Consider the following 18,438-nt stretch of genomic DNA (forward strand, 5'->3'; position numbering starts at 1 on the left):
TCTGTACATTTTCTGTAATTGGGACAATCCATCAGCATTTCCATGATTAGTTGTCCTCTTTGAATTCAGTCCTATAGTTGTGTCCTCCACGAAACAGAGCCTGTCTCTGCAATCGTGCTGCTGCTGTTAGTGGAGCTCCTTCTGTGGACTGAACATGGACACGACTGGTTGCTGAATAGTAACGATGGTAAACTCTCCATACAGGTACTGGTTGAAATGTTTTACATCCCGAACCAGATTCAAGGCCTCTCTGTCAATCTGTGCGTAATTTTTCTCTGTTTTCCCTTTGGGAAGGGAGGGAACGTAATGCTAATTCTATGGAGTGTTCACTTCCATCACTCATAATGTGTAACATGATTGTTCCTATACCATAAGGCGAAGTTTCACAGGCAAGCTTCACTGGATAATGTGGATCAGAATGTGTGACTACAGCGACTGACGTTAGTATGTCCTTCACCTTTTGAAAGCCACCTCACACTGCCTTGTCCATTGCTATTTCTTCCCAATCTGCAGTAATAAGTTCAAGGGCTGGAGCACAGTAGGCAGGTTTGGCAGGAATCTGTCATAGTAACTGATGAATCCTTAAAAAGTACTGCAACCGTGATGCATCCTGTGCCCTTGGGGCATCCACCACTGCGTGAATTTTCTCAGCACACTTGTGTAATCCTTATGTGTCAATGGTGTGACCACAGTCAGTGATGTTTGTTTGAAGAATTCACACTTGTTGCATTATGCTCTGAGCCCATAATCTTCTAATCTTTTTAACATTGTCTTCAGGTCTTGGAGATGTTCCTTGTTATCTTTAATGATAAAAATGATGTCATCCAGGTAACACTGAGTGCCTGGGCAGCCTTGCACCACCTGGTCCATAGCTTTCTCCAATCAGGTTGTAGTTGTCTGAGCCAGTCACGTCCCCACAATGCTGATACACAATGTTTTTTTACCACATACAAGCTCAATGTGGCATCCACTTCTAGTGTAAGCCATATTGCTTGTCTGTTGGTAGTTTTCACAATATAAATTTCAAGGCTACATAGTTCTGTGTCATTCTTATCCCTGTGTTTTCGTTTCCCTGTGTAGACTATTTATTTTTGTCTGCCTGACATGCTCTTTGTATGTGCCCTACTTTGTTGCATTTTTTGCATGCTTCACCTTTAAATCTGCATTTGTTTGGTGTATGTGAGCTCCAGTTTGTTTGGCCAGGCAGTTTCATATTTAGTTGCTGCAACTTAATCAAGCTCACTTTTATTCCAGACTGCAACTAAATTGTGTCTCTGTCTGCAGTTTCCACTGAAACTGTGATTTTCACTGCTCCTTTAAATGTAAGCTGGGCTTCAGTTTTGAATGCTTTCTTTTAAGATTCGTCAAATTAAACAATCTCATTAATCTCATTAAGTGTATCATTAAGCCCCTTACCAAACTGACAATGCTCAGACAATCTCTTCAATTCAACCATGTACACCGAAATGGACTCCCCTTCCTTTTGGTTCCGCCAATGAAACCTAAGTGTTTTGCGATCAACAAAGGCTTTGGTTCTAATTTTCCTGCATTACTTTTACAATATCAGGAAAGCTTATTTCTGATGGTTTGATTGGAGCAGTCAAACTCTGAAGCAAACTGTATGACTTTAAACGACATGAACTCAACAAAATTGGCACTCACTTCTCATTGGCTATTTCAGTGGCTTCAAATAGCTCAGTAGACATGAGTCAATTACCAGTTGCGTATTTAAACTCATCAATCTTTCTGATGTAGCCAACCATTTCTGATTTTCTTAATGATTATTGGCACCCAATTGTCAGTCTTTATGAACCCTGAATGCTTCCATTTACGGCCTTTTTTTAGACTCGTTCATGTCTTGTCACAAGGGGTGTTGGGAATGGACCCAAATGCAAGACACAGACACTGAAGTACAAGGAATAGGACTTGACTATAGTAGGGACATGACAGGATTCAGACCAGGAGCAGAGACAAGAATGCAGACTTGGGCTAGGGAAAGCGGGACCAGGACTAGGAACCATGGACTAGGAGGCAAGGCTTAGACTCCGAACCCGAGACTGGACAAGGACCCAGAACCTGGGTCTTGCCTCAGGCTCAGACCCCAGAACCAGGCAAGGACATGACATGACTTGAGGCTGGGGTCTTGGGTCTTGAGCTTGGCTTGGGATCCCTGAGGCTTGGGGTCTTGAGTCTTGAACTTAGCTTGGGATCCTCAAGGCTTGGGGTCTTGGGTCTTGAGCTTGGCTTGGGATCCTCGAGGCTTGGGTTCTTGGAGCTTGGCTGCGGGATCGTCGAGGCTTGGAGCTTGGCTTGGGATCCTCGAGGCTTGGGGTCTTGGGTCTTGAGCTTGGCTTGGGATTATTGAGGTTTGGCGTCTTGGGTCTTGAGCTTGGCTTGGGATCCTCGAGGCTTGGGGTCTTGGGTCTTGAGCTTGGCTTGGGATCCTCGAGGCTTGGGGTCTTGGTTCTTGAGCTTGGCTTGGGATTCTTGAGGCTTAGGGTCTTTGGTCTTGAGCTTGGCTGCAGGCTGGAGTCTTGAGTCTTGGGTCTTGAGCTTGGCTAGGGATCCTCAAGGCTTGGGTTCTGGAGCTTGGCTTGGGATCCTCGATGCTTGGGTTCTTGGAGGTAGGCTTGGGTTCTTGGAGCTAGGCTTGGGATCCTTGAGGCTTGGGTTCTTGGAGCTAGGCTTGGGATCCTCAAGGCTTGGGTTCTTCGTCTTGAAATGCAGAGGCTGATAACTCGGAGACTGGAGCTGAGAGACAGACTGGGAACTGAACATCAACCTAGAGCTGAGACTTATCCTTCGACAAGCCAGGACTCATCTTTAACACAACACAAACATGAGACAGGACAGAACATCGACGTAGAGCCAGGACTTATCCTATGACAAACCAGGATTCAACTTCATCTCCACACCAAGGTGGGACAGGTCTCTTCATCAGGTAATGGCAGAATGACCGGACTTACCCAACAGAGGCAGGGACAAGACAAGACAGGTCCCCCGCAGGGCAACAGCAAAACGGCCTGGCTTACCCCACAGAGGCAAGGATAAGAAGAGACAAACACGAAAGAATGACAGACAGTTCCATCTCTGCTCCGGGGAAGCTCCAAGTCTCAGTTCAGCCAGCAACCTCAGCTGGCTATGGAAACAGCCGGATGCCTACCTAGGTTGGAGTGGCTGGCAGCCACTTAGCTGGCCCAGAAAACAGCCAAATGCATACCGCAAAGACAGCTCCGACTACTGACAGCAAGGCTTCATGAGGGGATGGTTTCCCAACATGGCCTAAAGATGGCAATTGGCTGCTCTAGCCTTCCACCGGCAGTTTGCTCCAAGGGGGACTGACAAGAAAAACCAGCCACCCACACTCAATCCCAAGGCTACTTATATTGCAAGCCCAAAGATGGGAATCAGGTGCCTATGATTAACTCAAACAAGGGCAGCTGGAAGACCCAGAATTCTGAGTCCATGGACCGGACCGTGAACTGGAATGCGGACTTCGCGGACCAGACCATGATATGTCTTCCTTTTCGAAGAACACGTGCTGTGGTGTTTTGTTGTTCCTCACTGAGCCAGTGTTGTGTAACTTCAAAACATTGAACTAATTCAAAGGAAGACATATGAGTCCGGGGATACTGGTGTAACTTAGAGTTTACTTTAAGCGAGGGACACATATATCATGTGGTAGTGTGATGATGTATGCAATTAATGCATTTATGCATATGACCAGAAATGAATTATTGAAATAACCACGAATGCTTTATCATGCAATATATTTTTATATTTATCCAAGTATTATTGAAATATTGAATAGACAACACCCCCATTTTGTTTCACCCTCCTGGCCATTAATGTAAATAGTAAACAACTGAGTGCCAAGAATCGACCCCAGGAGTACTCCATTGGTTATGTTGTTACAGTCTGAGAACGACCAATTTATTCCAACTGTCTACACCAACACACTTCCTCCAATATCCTGGGCTCTTCCCTCGAGTGTTGTCAAATGCCTTTCGGAAATCCAAATCTATGTCTATAGGCTGTGCTCTGTCTACTCACCCTGTCACATTCCCAGAGAAGTAGAGTGTATAAAGTTGTCAGATGTGGGTTTCCGTTCAACGTGTCATATTGGCTTGGATTTATTACATTCAGCTTTCTGAAATGATTAATTATTTCCTCCATGATTCTTGAGACTAGCAGCTTACCCACAATAAATGTTAAACTAACTGTGTGTCCCGACCTTCACAGTGGGCGTGGCAGTGGATGGCACCCTCCCAGAATGTAGCCAATGGGTTCACCATCTCTGATAGAACCATCAGGCTCCTGAACCATCGAGGACAACCTCACCCACCTCAAAGCTGAACTGAATCCATCACCTACAGACTCACTTTCAAGGACTCTACAACTCAGTATTATTTATTTACTTTTTTTTTATTATTATCTGCACAATGTGTCTTCTTTTGCACATTGGTTGTTTGTTGGTCTTTGTTATTTATAGCTTTTCATAAATTCTATCATATTTCTTTATCTTCCAGTAAATGCCTGCAAGACAACAATATCATGGTCGTATGTGATGACACATACACACTTTCATAATAAATTTATGTTGCTTTTTGGACTTTGATGACGGGTCTCAGCCCACAACGTTGACTGCTTACACTTTTCCATAGATGCCGCGTGGCCCGCTGAGTTCCCACAGCATTTTGTGTGTGTTGCTTTGAACTTTGATCTTTGTTGCATACTCTTGTTTATGTTTTCCACTCCTGCGCTCACAGTTTGCTTCTGAACCTCCCCTTCACCATCCTGTACCATCGTCTGGCTCTTGCTTTATTAAATATCACATTCCTGGTGCCCACTCACCTCCAATGTAGTATGAAGACCCATCCACAATCATATTTATGTGATTCTCCACGGAATATATTCTGTGGTGTTCATGAGATCTTTTGTGGAAATAATTTGACACTCTGGTTGTACAGCTCACCTTCTGCATTGAATATATTCCTACAGTATTGATAAAATGTGGGATCCTGCACCCCTTACACCAAGGAAGAGCATGAGTACTGATGTGTCCAATCAGCACACACACCTGAAAATGGAAAAATATGTTAACAAATTTGGCTGTGACGTAGATTTGAAATTTAACTATTTCAGCTTAAATCTGAAATTTAGGCTAAAATAGCTAAAACACTGTCAGATCTTAACACAATCCAGCACTTATTGTGGGACTTAAACAAAGACAATGTGAAATGGGGTAAGATGCATAATACATTGGACGTGGATAAGGGCTCGAAATTTCAGCATCTGTTAATTGTGATTTATATTCAGTTTTGTAAAGACAGGGTCTACGATGTTGCAAGTCAAATGTTTATTACTCACTGCAGTAGTTAGGTTTACAGAAGGTAAAGGAAAACACAAAACTTCAGCAGAATGTGTTTTAATACAGATAAATACCAAATTGCCATTGGACTGTGACAGTGAAAAATAATGCAGCAAGCACAGTACCAATGAGCTTCACAGGCTGACTCCCACTGTCATCATGATCACAACTTTCAGTTGCTGTAGATATTAGAGTTTGTGCTTTAAACATCAGCACAATTTGAGGGAATCACCTTTACACTGGAGAAACCAAACCCAGCTTTGCACCATTAACAACTGATCACTGCATTCTTAAGAGCAAAAACTTACTGCAATACTTTGATTCATGATAAACTCTGTAAGAAATAGTCATGAAAGTGTATCTCTATTTCAAAAGAGACGGATCCTTTTTCAATAAAAGCTCATTGTTTCTATGCATGAACTCCCTTATTAAATTTATTTATTTTTTAGCAAGATAATAGCAGGCTGACTGCTGTTCTCTACCTCTGGCATTAATGGAGAATGTTGAAATTTTCCATGTGTTCTCTGGTATCAGCAGGTGGAATCTGACAACCTGTTGTGCCGTGATTGTTTACATTGAGTAAAACTGCTTTATGGTTATATCTGCATTTTCATTTCAAAGCTAGCGAGTATTACAAAATTATTTTGATTTAGTTAACCTGCCACAAGGTTATTTCATATGATTAACATACAATTCTTACAGCTTGACATTGAGCTTACATTGCCGGCGATCAGCTGGAGCTGAAAAAAGCAGCTATGATCTGTGCAAAGCTATCAAGGCTGCGAAACAATACAGGGACAAGACTGAGTCAAGATTCACAACAACTAGCCCACATGACTTAGGCCGAGGGCTGCATATACAGTGTCAGAGGTGCTCTCTCCTTGTTGTTGATCTGCTGAATATTAATGTCTTAGGAGATGACAATAAAGAAGATGATGCAGAATCTTCCACATTCTTAATAATAATGACAGAGACTCTGGTCATCTTCAAATGACTCACCATCTTCAATGCCACCCTCAGCAGAACTGCGAGAGGCTTATCAAGGAGGTCTAGAAAAAGCAAGTCCAGCTGTATGTGGAATGAAAACACAAATTAGTAGCAGCATCAGACCAGTTGGGCTGTTTTGTGTCGTCAGTGGGTATCTATACTCATGTTAGGACAACCTTCTCATCCCAGAAATTCACCTGCTGAATCTCCTTTGGAATACTTGTATTGCTACTAAATGCTTTTTATGTAACAGGGTGACTGTCGAATCTTATTCAGTATAGTTAAAAGTGTACTTAGGCATCCATCCAGGTAATGCTAGAATAGTTGTCTGTGCATTTAAGAGGAGACGGTGATGTCATGATGCCAGCGTGGGATAGTGGGGAGACCATTTTGTTTTCTGCTGAAGAAGCTGGTGGGGTGTTGAAATCGAGCTCCTTCCAGAGATGCTGGGCATGGTGAGGAAAGGTGAGCATTAATTTACAATATCCATGTGAATTCATTTATGCTTGTTGGCGAAAGAGAATATCGACAATTTGACATGTTCTAACATGTGGATGCTTTAGAGTTTCATGAGTGAAAGCATCCACGCTGGATAGCATGGCTTGTGCAAAGTTCCTCACCAGCCAAGTAGGTCAGTCTTCCTGTAATTTAACAACCACGCAATATCTTGTAAAAGTTGTGCCAAAGTGTACCTTTTGTCTAACTTTATTGTATCATGACTGAGTGTGCATGTAACCGTGTAACGTGAATGTTTAGTCTCTGTTCGGAAGTTCAGCAAGTGTGTACTAAAAAGTAGTAGACGTCTTAGATGAGATGTATTCGCTTACATTTTTTGCTGCTACGTATAAGATACAGGGTTGGGGGGATTCTAATATTGTTTGTATTGTGTTTCTTCAGAATTGCCACTACCGTATTAGTTCTGTATTAGTTTTGTGCGGTTTGCTTTATGTATTTTTATACTGCATACGCAATTTGCCGCTACACAAGGGTGTGGATCGAAAGTTAAACTGAGATTGTAACGGCAATAACTGATTGTAAATTCATTTGTTTTGTTTTGCGACCCTCTTCTGGCACTTAAACATCTAAAACAGGTCAAGGAATTAAAACACAAAGAAGTGTTTGTTGTCCTGAGTGTGTACTTTTCCCCAGGCTACAAAATTTGGTACCAGGAGTGGGGCTAATTCCAAGCCAGTTGAGAGGGTCTCTGATTGTTGTATGCAGTATAATATACAATACCTAATATGGTAGTGGTGAAGACAGGACTGTGTTCCCGTCGGGCGGAAGGAGAGAGCGCCTGTTGCCTCGTGGAGAGCGCACTGGAGCCTCGGGACTGGGTCAGGTCGCAGAACGGAGATGCGGACGCAGGGAACTGCAGGCCGTGAAGCCATCGCGTTTGCAGCAAAGGACGGCAGCAACTCCTTTTACAGGCTTGTGAGAACTTTAAAGACTTGAGCTTTTACTATGTCACACTCAGAGGACACACCAGTTGAACTTGATTTGAATGAACAAATTAGGGAATTGCGCGGTAGGTTTGATGAAGCCATGGCAACCATAGATAAATTAAGCAAAAGGTCCTATGTATATGTCCCAAGGGAAAGACACATTGTTCCATTTACGGGGGATGTTGAGAAAGATGGGAGGTCTGTTGATGACTTTATTGAAGAAGTACAACGTGCACTTCATAGTAGAAATCAGTCTGACCAGGATCAGTATGACTTTGTTATGCCCCTGCTCAGGGGTGCAGTCTTAGAGGAAGCAAATATGCGCAGTGATGCTGGGGAAGACCGGGCTGATGAGTTGTTCACCTATCTCAGGGAAGCTTTTAGAGACGAGCGTAGTGCACCCCAGCTGTGGCATGGCTTCCACAGTCGTAAACAGCGTGAGGGTGAAGATGTAAGAGAGTTTTCACATGCCCTGGCCCAAGCTCTTCACTTGATACTGAAGCACTTCCCGATGCCGTGACCAATGAGAGGGTGGTGCTAAGAGATCAATTTATAGAGGGGATCCGGGATCCTTCCCTCAGAAGGGAGCTCCACAGATTCGTGCGGGACTACCCTGAGTCCTCATTGATAGAAGTGAGGGAGGAAGCTCGTCTGTGGCTTGTAGAAGAGCCCCTGGGAAATACAAAGTCTGGAAAGTCAAAGTGTAGCAGTAGCCAGGCGCAATGCTCGATTGTTAAAGCTCGGGAATCTGAGTCTGTCACACTAGATGACGTCCTTAAAGTGGACGCAGAGCAGGGCAAAGCCCTTTGTGAATTGACTCAAGCAGTGAAAGATCTCACTGTACAGAGGGATTTTACACGTGCTACTAGCAGTAGACACAAGTTACCGCCTAGGTGCACAGAAGATGGGCAACCCATCTGTTTCAAGTGTCAGGTGGGAGGGCATTTGGCCAAAAATTGCCCACAGAAGCGGGGTGCAAGGGAAGTGGAGTCTGCATCCTCCTGCCCTCAAGAGGTTGGGAGTCCGGAAATTCAGCGGAACGTCATAGATACAGATAATATACAGCTACCCTGTGACCAGTTGCTGTAACGTGCTATAGGAACATGTCCAGTTGTGGAGCTTGAAATATCAGGTGTCGCTGTCCTTTGTCTGTTGGACACAGGTAGTCAGGTAAACACCCTGACTGAGCAGTTCTTTCGAGAACACTTGAATGGAGAGGACGAGGATATGTTGTCCACTGCTGGCTGGCTTAGGCTAACAGCTGCAAACAGTCTTGATATTCCTTACTTTTGGTATTTAGAGTTAGAGGTTCAAGCAATGGGCATGAAGATACCCAACTGTGGCTTTCTCATAGTCAGGGATCCTGTTAGCACTGAACCATCTATCCCATGTTTTGTGGGCATGAACATTATCAGCCAGTGTAGGCAACTTGTTTACGCAGAGTTTGACACAACCCTAGAAGGGAAGCTGGACTCTGATTGGAGAGATGTTTTCCAGAGAGTGCAGATGCACACTGCCGAAAAGAAAGCAGTAGTCCGAGTATTGGGAAAAGATACTGAGCACATACCTGCTGGATCTGTAGTCACCATTGCGGCTAGCAAGGCCACTGGCGATGCTGGTAGTGACCATAAAATGTTACTTGAGCCGCTTAACACCCCTTTACCAGGAGGTATTGTAGTCATTGCGACGCTCATTGACTCTGGTAATCGTATAGTGCCAGTACAGATTTTAAACCTCTCTCGAGAGGATGTATGGCTCGCACCTGGGACCCGGCTAGGTATCCTGTCAAAGGTGGAGTGCGTGGACAGTGATCCACAATGTGCAGTAAGGTTTCAGTGGATCTCAGCTGACATTGATCACGGGACAGTGGGTGTAAGGGAGGAGTGCAGTAATCACAAGTTAAAGTCAATTCCAGACAAGCTCGACATTGGGGGCAGTGAAGGACAACGAGCTCAGCTAAGAGCTTTACTGGTTAAGTACCTGGATGTCTTTGCAGTTGAAGAGGAAGACCTTGGGTACACTGACAAGGTCAAGCATGAAATTCAGTTAATTGATGACGAGCCTGTTTCACAGCCATACCGTCGTGTTCCGCTGAATCAGTACAATGAGGTGAAAGAGCACATCTCAAAGGTGTTGAGGAAGGGTGTGATTCAGGAGAGCAGTAGTGCGTATTCCTCACCCGTGGTGTTGGTCCGGAAGGCTGATGGTAGCATAAGACTGTGTGTAGATTATCGGAGACTGAATCTTAAGACCAGAAAGGACGCATTCCCGCTCCCGCGTATTGATGAGAGTTTTGATGCCCTGCAGGGCGCGCAATTTTTCTCGACAATAGACCTCGCGAGTGGTTACCACCAAGTGGCGGTAGGGGAGCGTGATAGGCATAAGACTGCTTTTTTGATCCCGTTTGGTCTGTATGAGCATCTTCGCATGCCGTTTGGGGTCTGCAATGGACCGGCAACTTTTCAAAGGCTCATGAAGGCAACCATGAATGACTTAGTTTTCCAAATCACGCTTGTGTACTTGGATGATATTCTGGTGTATTCACAGACTGTCCAGAAACACTTGGAGAGGCTCGACACTACGCTTCAGCGCCTCAAGGAGACTGGTCTGAAGGTAAAATTGGATAAGAGTCATTTTCTGCAGTCAGAGGTCAAGTTCTTAGGACACCAGATATCGGCCAAGGGGATAGGCACCGATCCTGAGAAGGTCTCAGCTGATCAGCAGTGGCCAGTACCCTCGACAGTTAAGGACTTAAGATGGTTTCTTGGCTTTTGCAGTTATTATCGATGATTCATTCAGGGATTCTGAAAGGTTGCGGGTCCACTGCTTGATGTAGTGAATTTGTGTGCTAATGTAGGGAGTCCAAGTAAAACAAACCGGACGTTACAACAGTCTTGGACGGAAGACTGTCAAACTGCCTTTGACTTGCTCAAAGAGAAACTGACCAGTTCCCCCTTCCTTGGGTTTGCCGATCTCTCCCAGCCCTTTATAGTGGAGACCGATGCCAGCAATCATGGGCTAGGAGCTGTGTTACACCAACAGCAGGGAGGGGGAAGAGGGTTATTGCATATGCAAGCCGGCGATTAGGGAATGCCGAAAAGAATGATAGGAATTATAGCAGCATGAAATTGGAGCTGCTTGCACTTAAGTGGGCTGTAGTAGAGAAGTTTCGTGGATACTTGTTTGGTTCCAAATTCACTGTAATCACTGATAATAACCCCCTATCCCACTTGAAAACTACCAAGTTTGGAGCAGTGGAGCAGAGATGGATCTCACAGCTGTCAGTGTTTGACTTCGATGTCCAGTATCGTTCGGGCGGGAGCGATACCGGATCAGCGTGGCTGATGCACTCTCTAGGCAGCCATTTGCAGGGGAGCCTGAGCCTGTCTCAGAAGATGCGGAGTTTGATGGGTCTGTAGTCTGATCAATCGCGGCACTGCTCTTGACCCGGCACTGGTTACCGCTGGTCTTATCAGCTGTAGGGTTAAGCAGATTCGAGCCTGGGAATCTGGTACTAGTGATGTAAGTGGTCTGAGTACACTTTCCATCCGTGCCGGGTTGAGTGTCGAGATCGCAACTCCACCTAGTAAAATAAGGGAAGAATACTGTGAAATGTCTGTGTGAGGAGTGGCGCGCCACACAGTCTCTCTCTGTCTCGCTCTGCGCCTTGTAAAGGCATGAAAAAGACATCGTCCCGCCAACATCGCACAAGCACGGACGCATGCCTACGCCCACGGCAAAAAAAAAGGGGAAAAAAGAGAAAAAATTGGTTGGGATTTGTGGAGATTGTGCAGAAAGTAGAGGGAGGAAGAGGGAAAGTGACGGGAAGTGTCCAGGGTATTGGGATGGGAGAACAGACTGGTACCGCTTTGTGCTCTGAGAGACGGGGGTCGCTAAGGCTGAGCCTGAGAACCGCTGCTCAGTGCCGCTAGTCGCGGGCACCTCAGAAGCGGCGGGGCGTCCACTGACAGAGACGAGGATGGGACAGCGCATTCCACCCCTCGGTTCACCAGCCATCTCTGGATTCGCTCTCACTGTCTCCGGAGGCAGCAGGAGGAGCTGCACCATTCGCCCCATCTCTGACCGTCGGTCACTTACCCTGGGTCGGTAACTGTCTCCAGGTCCAAAACTCTGCCGTCCATCTCAGCCGCTGAGAAATACAGTCACCACCAGTGTAAATTTCCTCTCTTTATATAGAGAGACCACCGCCCCCCACCGTCACCGCCCCGGATCCAAGTTGTCCGACTGCTTCTGCCAACGGCACTCCTCTGCGATAGAACCATAGAACACTACAGCACAGTACGGGCCCTTCAGTCCTCGACGTTGTGCCGACCCATAATCCCTAAAAAGAGTACTAACCCACACTACCCCGTAACCGTCTATTTTTCTTTCATCCATGTATCTGTCCATCTGCGATACTGAGCTGTTTACTAGAAATTCACTGAACTGTGAATTCCGAGAAAGATGCATTGGCAAGAAAGAGATGCAGCTGTTTAGCTGTTTGCCAAGATTTATTTCCTCCTTTGGTCCGCCACCTTCATCGCAAATAAGTTACTTTCCAACACACACATATCAAAAATAAAAGAAAGTGAGGAGTTTATGTTTCAGAAAAACCATAACACATTTTACTGAACACTCAAGCGCTGCTACATAACGTCAGACCAGCCACGTAAAGTGAACCCCAACTCAATGTCAGTGGGTGTGAATTACGTACGTTTCCACCAGTGATGTTACCCTACACAGGCCCAGCCCAGAATTCACTAAACCCGGCATTGTGAGCCTGTCCATAGCTCAGACCAGGACCCCTGTAAGCCTTGGAAATGGCATTCAGGATACACTGGAGGTCTTTTTCAGAGTGTGCTGTGATGGAGGCATCATCCGCATACAGAAGCTCCATGATAGTGGTGGTACTGACCTTGTTCTTGGCCTTGAACTGGGCGACTAACTCTGCCACCTAATAGCACCTTCCCAACCCATTTGCAATAAAGGCCAAAATACAATTTTGTCTTCTGAGTATCCATTAAAACTTCCTGTTAGTTTTTTTTTGGTGATTAATGTACTAGAACACCTAGATCCTCTCAACTTCAGTCATTTGCAATCTTTCTCCATTTACAGTAGATAATAATCCACCATTTGATTCTTCTTACAAAAAATAATAGATTTTGACTCAGCCACTGGATATCATAGTCAGGGAGCACTACAGCCCAGAAACAGAAGCTTCTGTCAATCTAGTCAGTGCCCAACTGTTAATCTGCCTAGTCCCATTGACAGGCATCTGGACCATAGACCTCCATATTCCTCCCAACCGTGTACTTACCCAAACTTCTTTTAAATGGACACACATCCATCACTTATGCTGACAGCTTATTCCACACTCACCACTTTCTGAATGAAGAAGTTCCCCCTCACTTTCCCTTAAATATTTCACCTTTCACCCTTAACCTATGACCTCTAGTTCTAATCTCAACCAACCTCAGTGAAAAAAGATTGCTTGTATATACCATATCTGTACCCCTATCTGCAAAGCTCTACAAAATCTGCCTTCTTTCTCCTACGCTCCAGGGAACCTATTCAACCTTTCCCTATAACTCAGGTCCTCAAGTTCTGGCAACATCCTTGTAAATTTTCTCTGCACTCTTTCAATCTTATTGATAACTTTCCCGTAGGTAGATGACCAGAACTGCACACAATACTCCAAATTAACCTCACTAGCATCTTGTACAACTTCAACATAATATCCCATCTTCTGTACTCAATACTTTCATTTATGAAAGCCAATGTGCCAAAAGCTCTCTTTACAAGCCTCTCTGTAATGCCACTTGCAAGGAATTATGGATCTGTCTTCCCAGATCCTTCTGTTTTCCTGCACTGTTCAGTGCCCTACCGTTTACTGTACAAGTCCTATCCTGTTTGTTCTCCCAAAGTGCAACACCTCACACTTGGTCTGCATTAAATTCCATCAGCCATTTTTCAGTCTATTTTTCCAACTGGTCCAGATCCCACTGTAAACTTTGATAGCCTTTCTTGCTGCCTTGATGAGCTGTCTACAGTCCACTCCCTCAATCTTAGTGTCAACTGCAAACTTGCTGATTGATTTTAACACATTAGCATCCAATTCACTCTCTCTATTTAGGAACTTTATATTCTGATTAAGGAAACTTCCCTAAATATACTTGACAAACTCTGTCCCATCCAGCTGCCAGTTCTCCCCTACTGCAACCAAGTTTCATTAATAGCTACAACATTTTAACTTCATATGCTGGTCCTTATGAAACACTCTTGGTTTCCTTGGCTGTGTTAGTCTAGGGAAGACAATCTTCGGCCCCACCAAACATGTGAGATTGAGGTGTGAGCCCACCCAACCCCTGTATGTGTGACTGCTGCGTAATTCGCCACCCTGTTACAAATTAATGTCACAAAATAACAGACAGTACACTGCATACGATAAAGGAATTATATTTATGAATCTTAACTAAAGGGTTAATAAAGAATAACAAAAAGAAAAGGTTCCATTCTAATTAAACAGTCAAATGTGCACAAGTTGGAGCTCATCTTGAACTTCTCTGTCACTCACGCACTGGGCCCTCGGTCAACGTGAACGCACACACCACCTTCCGAACGTCGTTCACAATCCATCTCCCACCGGATCGTACGCTATGACCAGTTCTCCCCAGCGTCTTCTCACTTCATCTCCTCTCGAACAAATAAAACCTCAAGCCCAATCTCATTGTCCCTCACCAAGAAAACCTCCCGCTAATTGGATGTCACACATTCCACATCATCCCTTATCTTCAACAGTAACCCAAACAGGCTGAAAGCAGAACAGAGGCTCTTACAGAGCTGCTAAATGAAATACCTACAGCATAGCAGTAAAGATGTGAATACGTTCCCATCAATGTATCAAGATGCTAGCCGGAAGGAACTACAGTCCACAAATTAATGGATTTGATGAATCAAGGACAGGGGAAGCAGGCAAACCAGTTGCCTTTGCTTCCGCCCATTTTGTGTACTCTGAACCAATTCTTGCTCTGGGATAATCTGTCCTTTATGAATGAAAGTTTGTGGAAAGCAGATGTTCCACTGGTATCATGAACTACGGAGACACCAGGGGTGCGAAAGCACTCTGCAAAGGATCAAGGAAGTGGGCTGGTGGCCTAAGATAAAGGATGATGTGGAGCATTATGTCAAAAATTGCTTGATTTGTCCACAATATAATCCTGACAGAAATGTAAAGAAAGGAGCCCGCCTTGGACTAATATGCAGATAGATTATGTTGGTCCCTGGAAGGTACAAATGTTTTCTGGTAGTAATAGAGAACTTTACGAAGCTCTCTCGGCTAAGACAAACACAGCAAAGGCAACAGTCAAAATCTCTTTGGAAAGGATAATCAGTCGCTGGAGACTATCATGGACTATCGAAAAGGATCAAAACACACATTTCACAGCCCAGATAATTCAAGACATCATGGCACTTTTAGGGATAAAGCAGAGATTTGTTATACCCTACAGACCACAGTCAAGTGGAATTGAGGAAAGGATGAATCGAACATTAAAAAATATGATTCAAACATAGTGCAACCACATGGAACAACATGGAAGGCTGTTTTGCCTTATGATGATATGAAGGGAACAGTGGCATCTTCAACTGGTTACACCCCTTATAAACTCATGACCGGAAGAAACATGAGAGGATTAGAGGAGTTGTTGGGATTAGATTTGTCAGAACCCAGAATCGATGGTATTGTGTCAGAAAAGTAGGCACAATATTTGGTAGAGACAGTGAAAGAGGACAATTATGTGGCAGCCCGCCAAATAGGAAAGAAAAAGCAACAAAGTAATGTCTACTTTGATTCAAAAGTCAGTCCCATAGAATGAAGTCCAGAACAAAGAGTGATGATTAGAATACACCAACCCACTTCATTTTTAAATCCAAGGTTTGCAGGGCCCTATGAAATTAAAGACACAGCAAGTCCTTCGGTGTACAAAGTACTGACTTCTCCTGCTAGAAGTGGTTGTTACCATATCAATCAGCTGAAATTGGTGGGGGAGAAACAGGAATATGATCACCATCAATTGATGTACATGATAGCCCTGACTTGGGAGACTTGAGGATGGAAGATCCAAGAAGATCGGGACAGGTCCTATCGACGGTGGGAGGGTGGGGGAAGGATTTCAGTTCCCTCATCCTGAGAACCAGATGAGTTCTGTCAAGAAAATCAAAGGAAAATGAAAGTATGCCAGTGGTTGTCTCTCCTGAGCCGAAACAATATTGGGTGAGGAAAAATGGACACCTTGAGGCCAAAGATTGGATGGTCTGGAAAAACAATTAGAAAATATGTAATTAAAATAATTTGAGATTTAAACTGGAAATAAGAGCAGAAATTAACCTTGTGTGTTACAGGTTTAATTCAACATGAAGAGAATAATGTATTTTATTGCGATGGATTAACCATGACTGGGACCATGGTCAGTTTTGCTACAGAGCCATTAGAGTGGACAAACGTGTCAACAGTGATGTCGCTGCTTGGGGAACAGTCAGTGAGCAAACACAAGTCTTGTAAATGGACACGGTTAATGCGGGCTAACAAAGGAGAAATGGAGAACTCATATTTGTATTACACAAGGCTAGTTGACTTGACACAGATGGACAAAACCCTCAGTATTCCAGAGGGTACAAAGGTAACGTTCCTATGCAATAAAATTCTACAAGTGACATTGTTCAGTATGCCAGAGGGGATAATCATAAGTCAGTCTGTAGGTTCAATTATTCAGCAGCCTTCAGGTATTGATGGCAATGGTAAGATAACAGTTCTGAGGGATCGCACTCATGGGAATATTGAGTGGGGCAGTGATCAGCACAAGGGGTATATCGACTGGGGTGGTCACCCCAAGCATTTCTGAACGATTGCTTCCATCATTATAGACTACCCACAGAGGAATGTAGTGCTTGGGGAGAGTAGAATTGGAAGGCACTGAAGGACACAGAGAAGAGACTTTGTTCTTTCAGGCCCTTTCCAGGTTTTCAAAACTAGTAGAAAAATCTCTGCTCCACAGCCACAAGTGATGGAAACTACAACAGAGCCTAAATGTAGTGAGACCCATTGTAATACAAACAGGGTGGATTAGTGTTAGAGGATACTGGGGAATTTGTCGCTTTGGTACCAGGGTACCAGCACGTGCAGGAAATTTAAAATCTAAATGAAATTACGGTGCCTGAATGGTGCTCACCTACAACAAAACGATTATTTATTCACCTTCTTGGGGGACAACTAAGCAGGAGTGAGTTTTTGATAGAATAGATTCCATAATCTTATCATATATTTGGAATAATAAAAGCTTTAGCTTGAGTAAACCTTTACTGCAAAAATTTAAAAAAGATGGTGGCTTGGCTTTACCAAACTTTAGATTCTATCACTGGGCAATTAATATTCATTATATTACTTTTTGGATTCACTGTATAGATATACAGGACTGTTCTTCACGGTTGGACTTGGAGGAGAACTCGGTAAAGGGGTTTACTGGGAGCTCCTCTTCCCTTTTTGTTTTCTAAGATTGGTAGACAAGATCTTAGTCCCATTGTTGGACATACATTAAAAATTTGGTTCAGCTTTGCAGATCTTTTGACTTAAAGAACTTTGTTCTTTCTAGTAATATCCATTTTAATTATTTTTTTAAACCATCAATTTTAGATAAGGCCTTTTTAACATGGAAAACTAAGGGAATAATAACTTTTCTAGGCTTGTTTTTAGAGAATTGTTTAATGTCTTTTTCTCAGCTAGTGGACAAATATGATTTATCTAACGCACAATTTTTTAGATGTTTACAAGTTAGGAATTTTTTATGCGGTTTGCTACCAAATTACCCATTTGCTCATTTACCAAATATGATAGATGTTATCTTTCAGCTTAAACCATTCCAAAAAGGATTGATAGCCATCATATATAAATGGGTATTGAATTTACGAGTGATGTCTAATGATAAGGTTAAATGTGCTTGGGAATTGGAACTTCAAGAGTCACTTTCAGATAATCAATGGAATAAAATTTTTCATTTAGTTAATAATTCAACTATTTGTGCCTGTCACTTCTTGGTTCAGTTCAAGGTAGTGCACAGGGCGCGTACGTCAAAAGATAAACCAGCGCATATTTTTTCTAATATAAATCCTACTTGTGATAGATTCAACACTGAGGTGGCCACTTTAACTTATATGTTTTGGTCCTGTATAAAGTTAAATAGCTTTTGGAGAGATGTTTTTAGAATGTTATCAAAAGTCATAGGCGTGGACCTACAACCTAATTCGCTTACGGCAATCTTTGGAATTATTCCAATGGAAGCAGGAAACGTTCCTGCTTCTGCTCAATGTGTGATAGCCTTCTCAACTTTATTGGCTAGGAGAGCTATTCTATTGTACTGGAAGGGTCCCAATCCACCTTCTGGTTTTTTTTTGGCTCTCCTCCATTATGTTGTGTTTAAGTTTGGAGAAAATAAGGAGTCCAACGTTTAGATTTAGATTATGAGGACATGCAGTCCTCTGTTCTTTTAAAATCTTTTTATTAAATTAGTACACAAAAAGTAAACCATGTAGACACTAATACACTGTTGCAATATAAATTTGCAGGAGATATTAATACACAAAAAA

General features: G+C 43.5%; 1 protein-coding gene across 1 annotated transcript in view; it reads right to left on the reverse strand.

The window, feature by feature from the left end:
• Positions 1 to 18,438, reverse strand: part of LOC134357494 (sialidase-4-like) — a 92,876-nt gene that overhangs the window by 21,905 nt on the left and 52,533 nt on the right. The window contains exon 2 of the mRNA XM_063069119.1: positions 6,371 to 6,439. Within this exon, the coding sequence (XP_062925189.1) occupies positions 6,371 to 6,439 (69 nt within the window). The remainder of the gene's footprint in view (positions 1 to 6,370; positions 6,440 to 18,438) is intronic.

Source organism: Mobula hypostoma, chromosome 16 (genome assembly GCF_963921235.1).
Source record: "Mobula hypostoma chromosome 16, sMobHyp1.1, whole genome shotgun sequence".
Lineage (NCBI taxonomy): Eukaryota > Metazoa > Chordata > Chondrichthyes > Myliobatiformes > Myliobatidae > Mobula > Mobula hypostoma.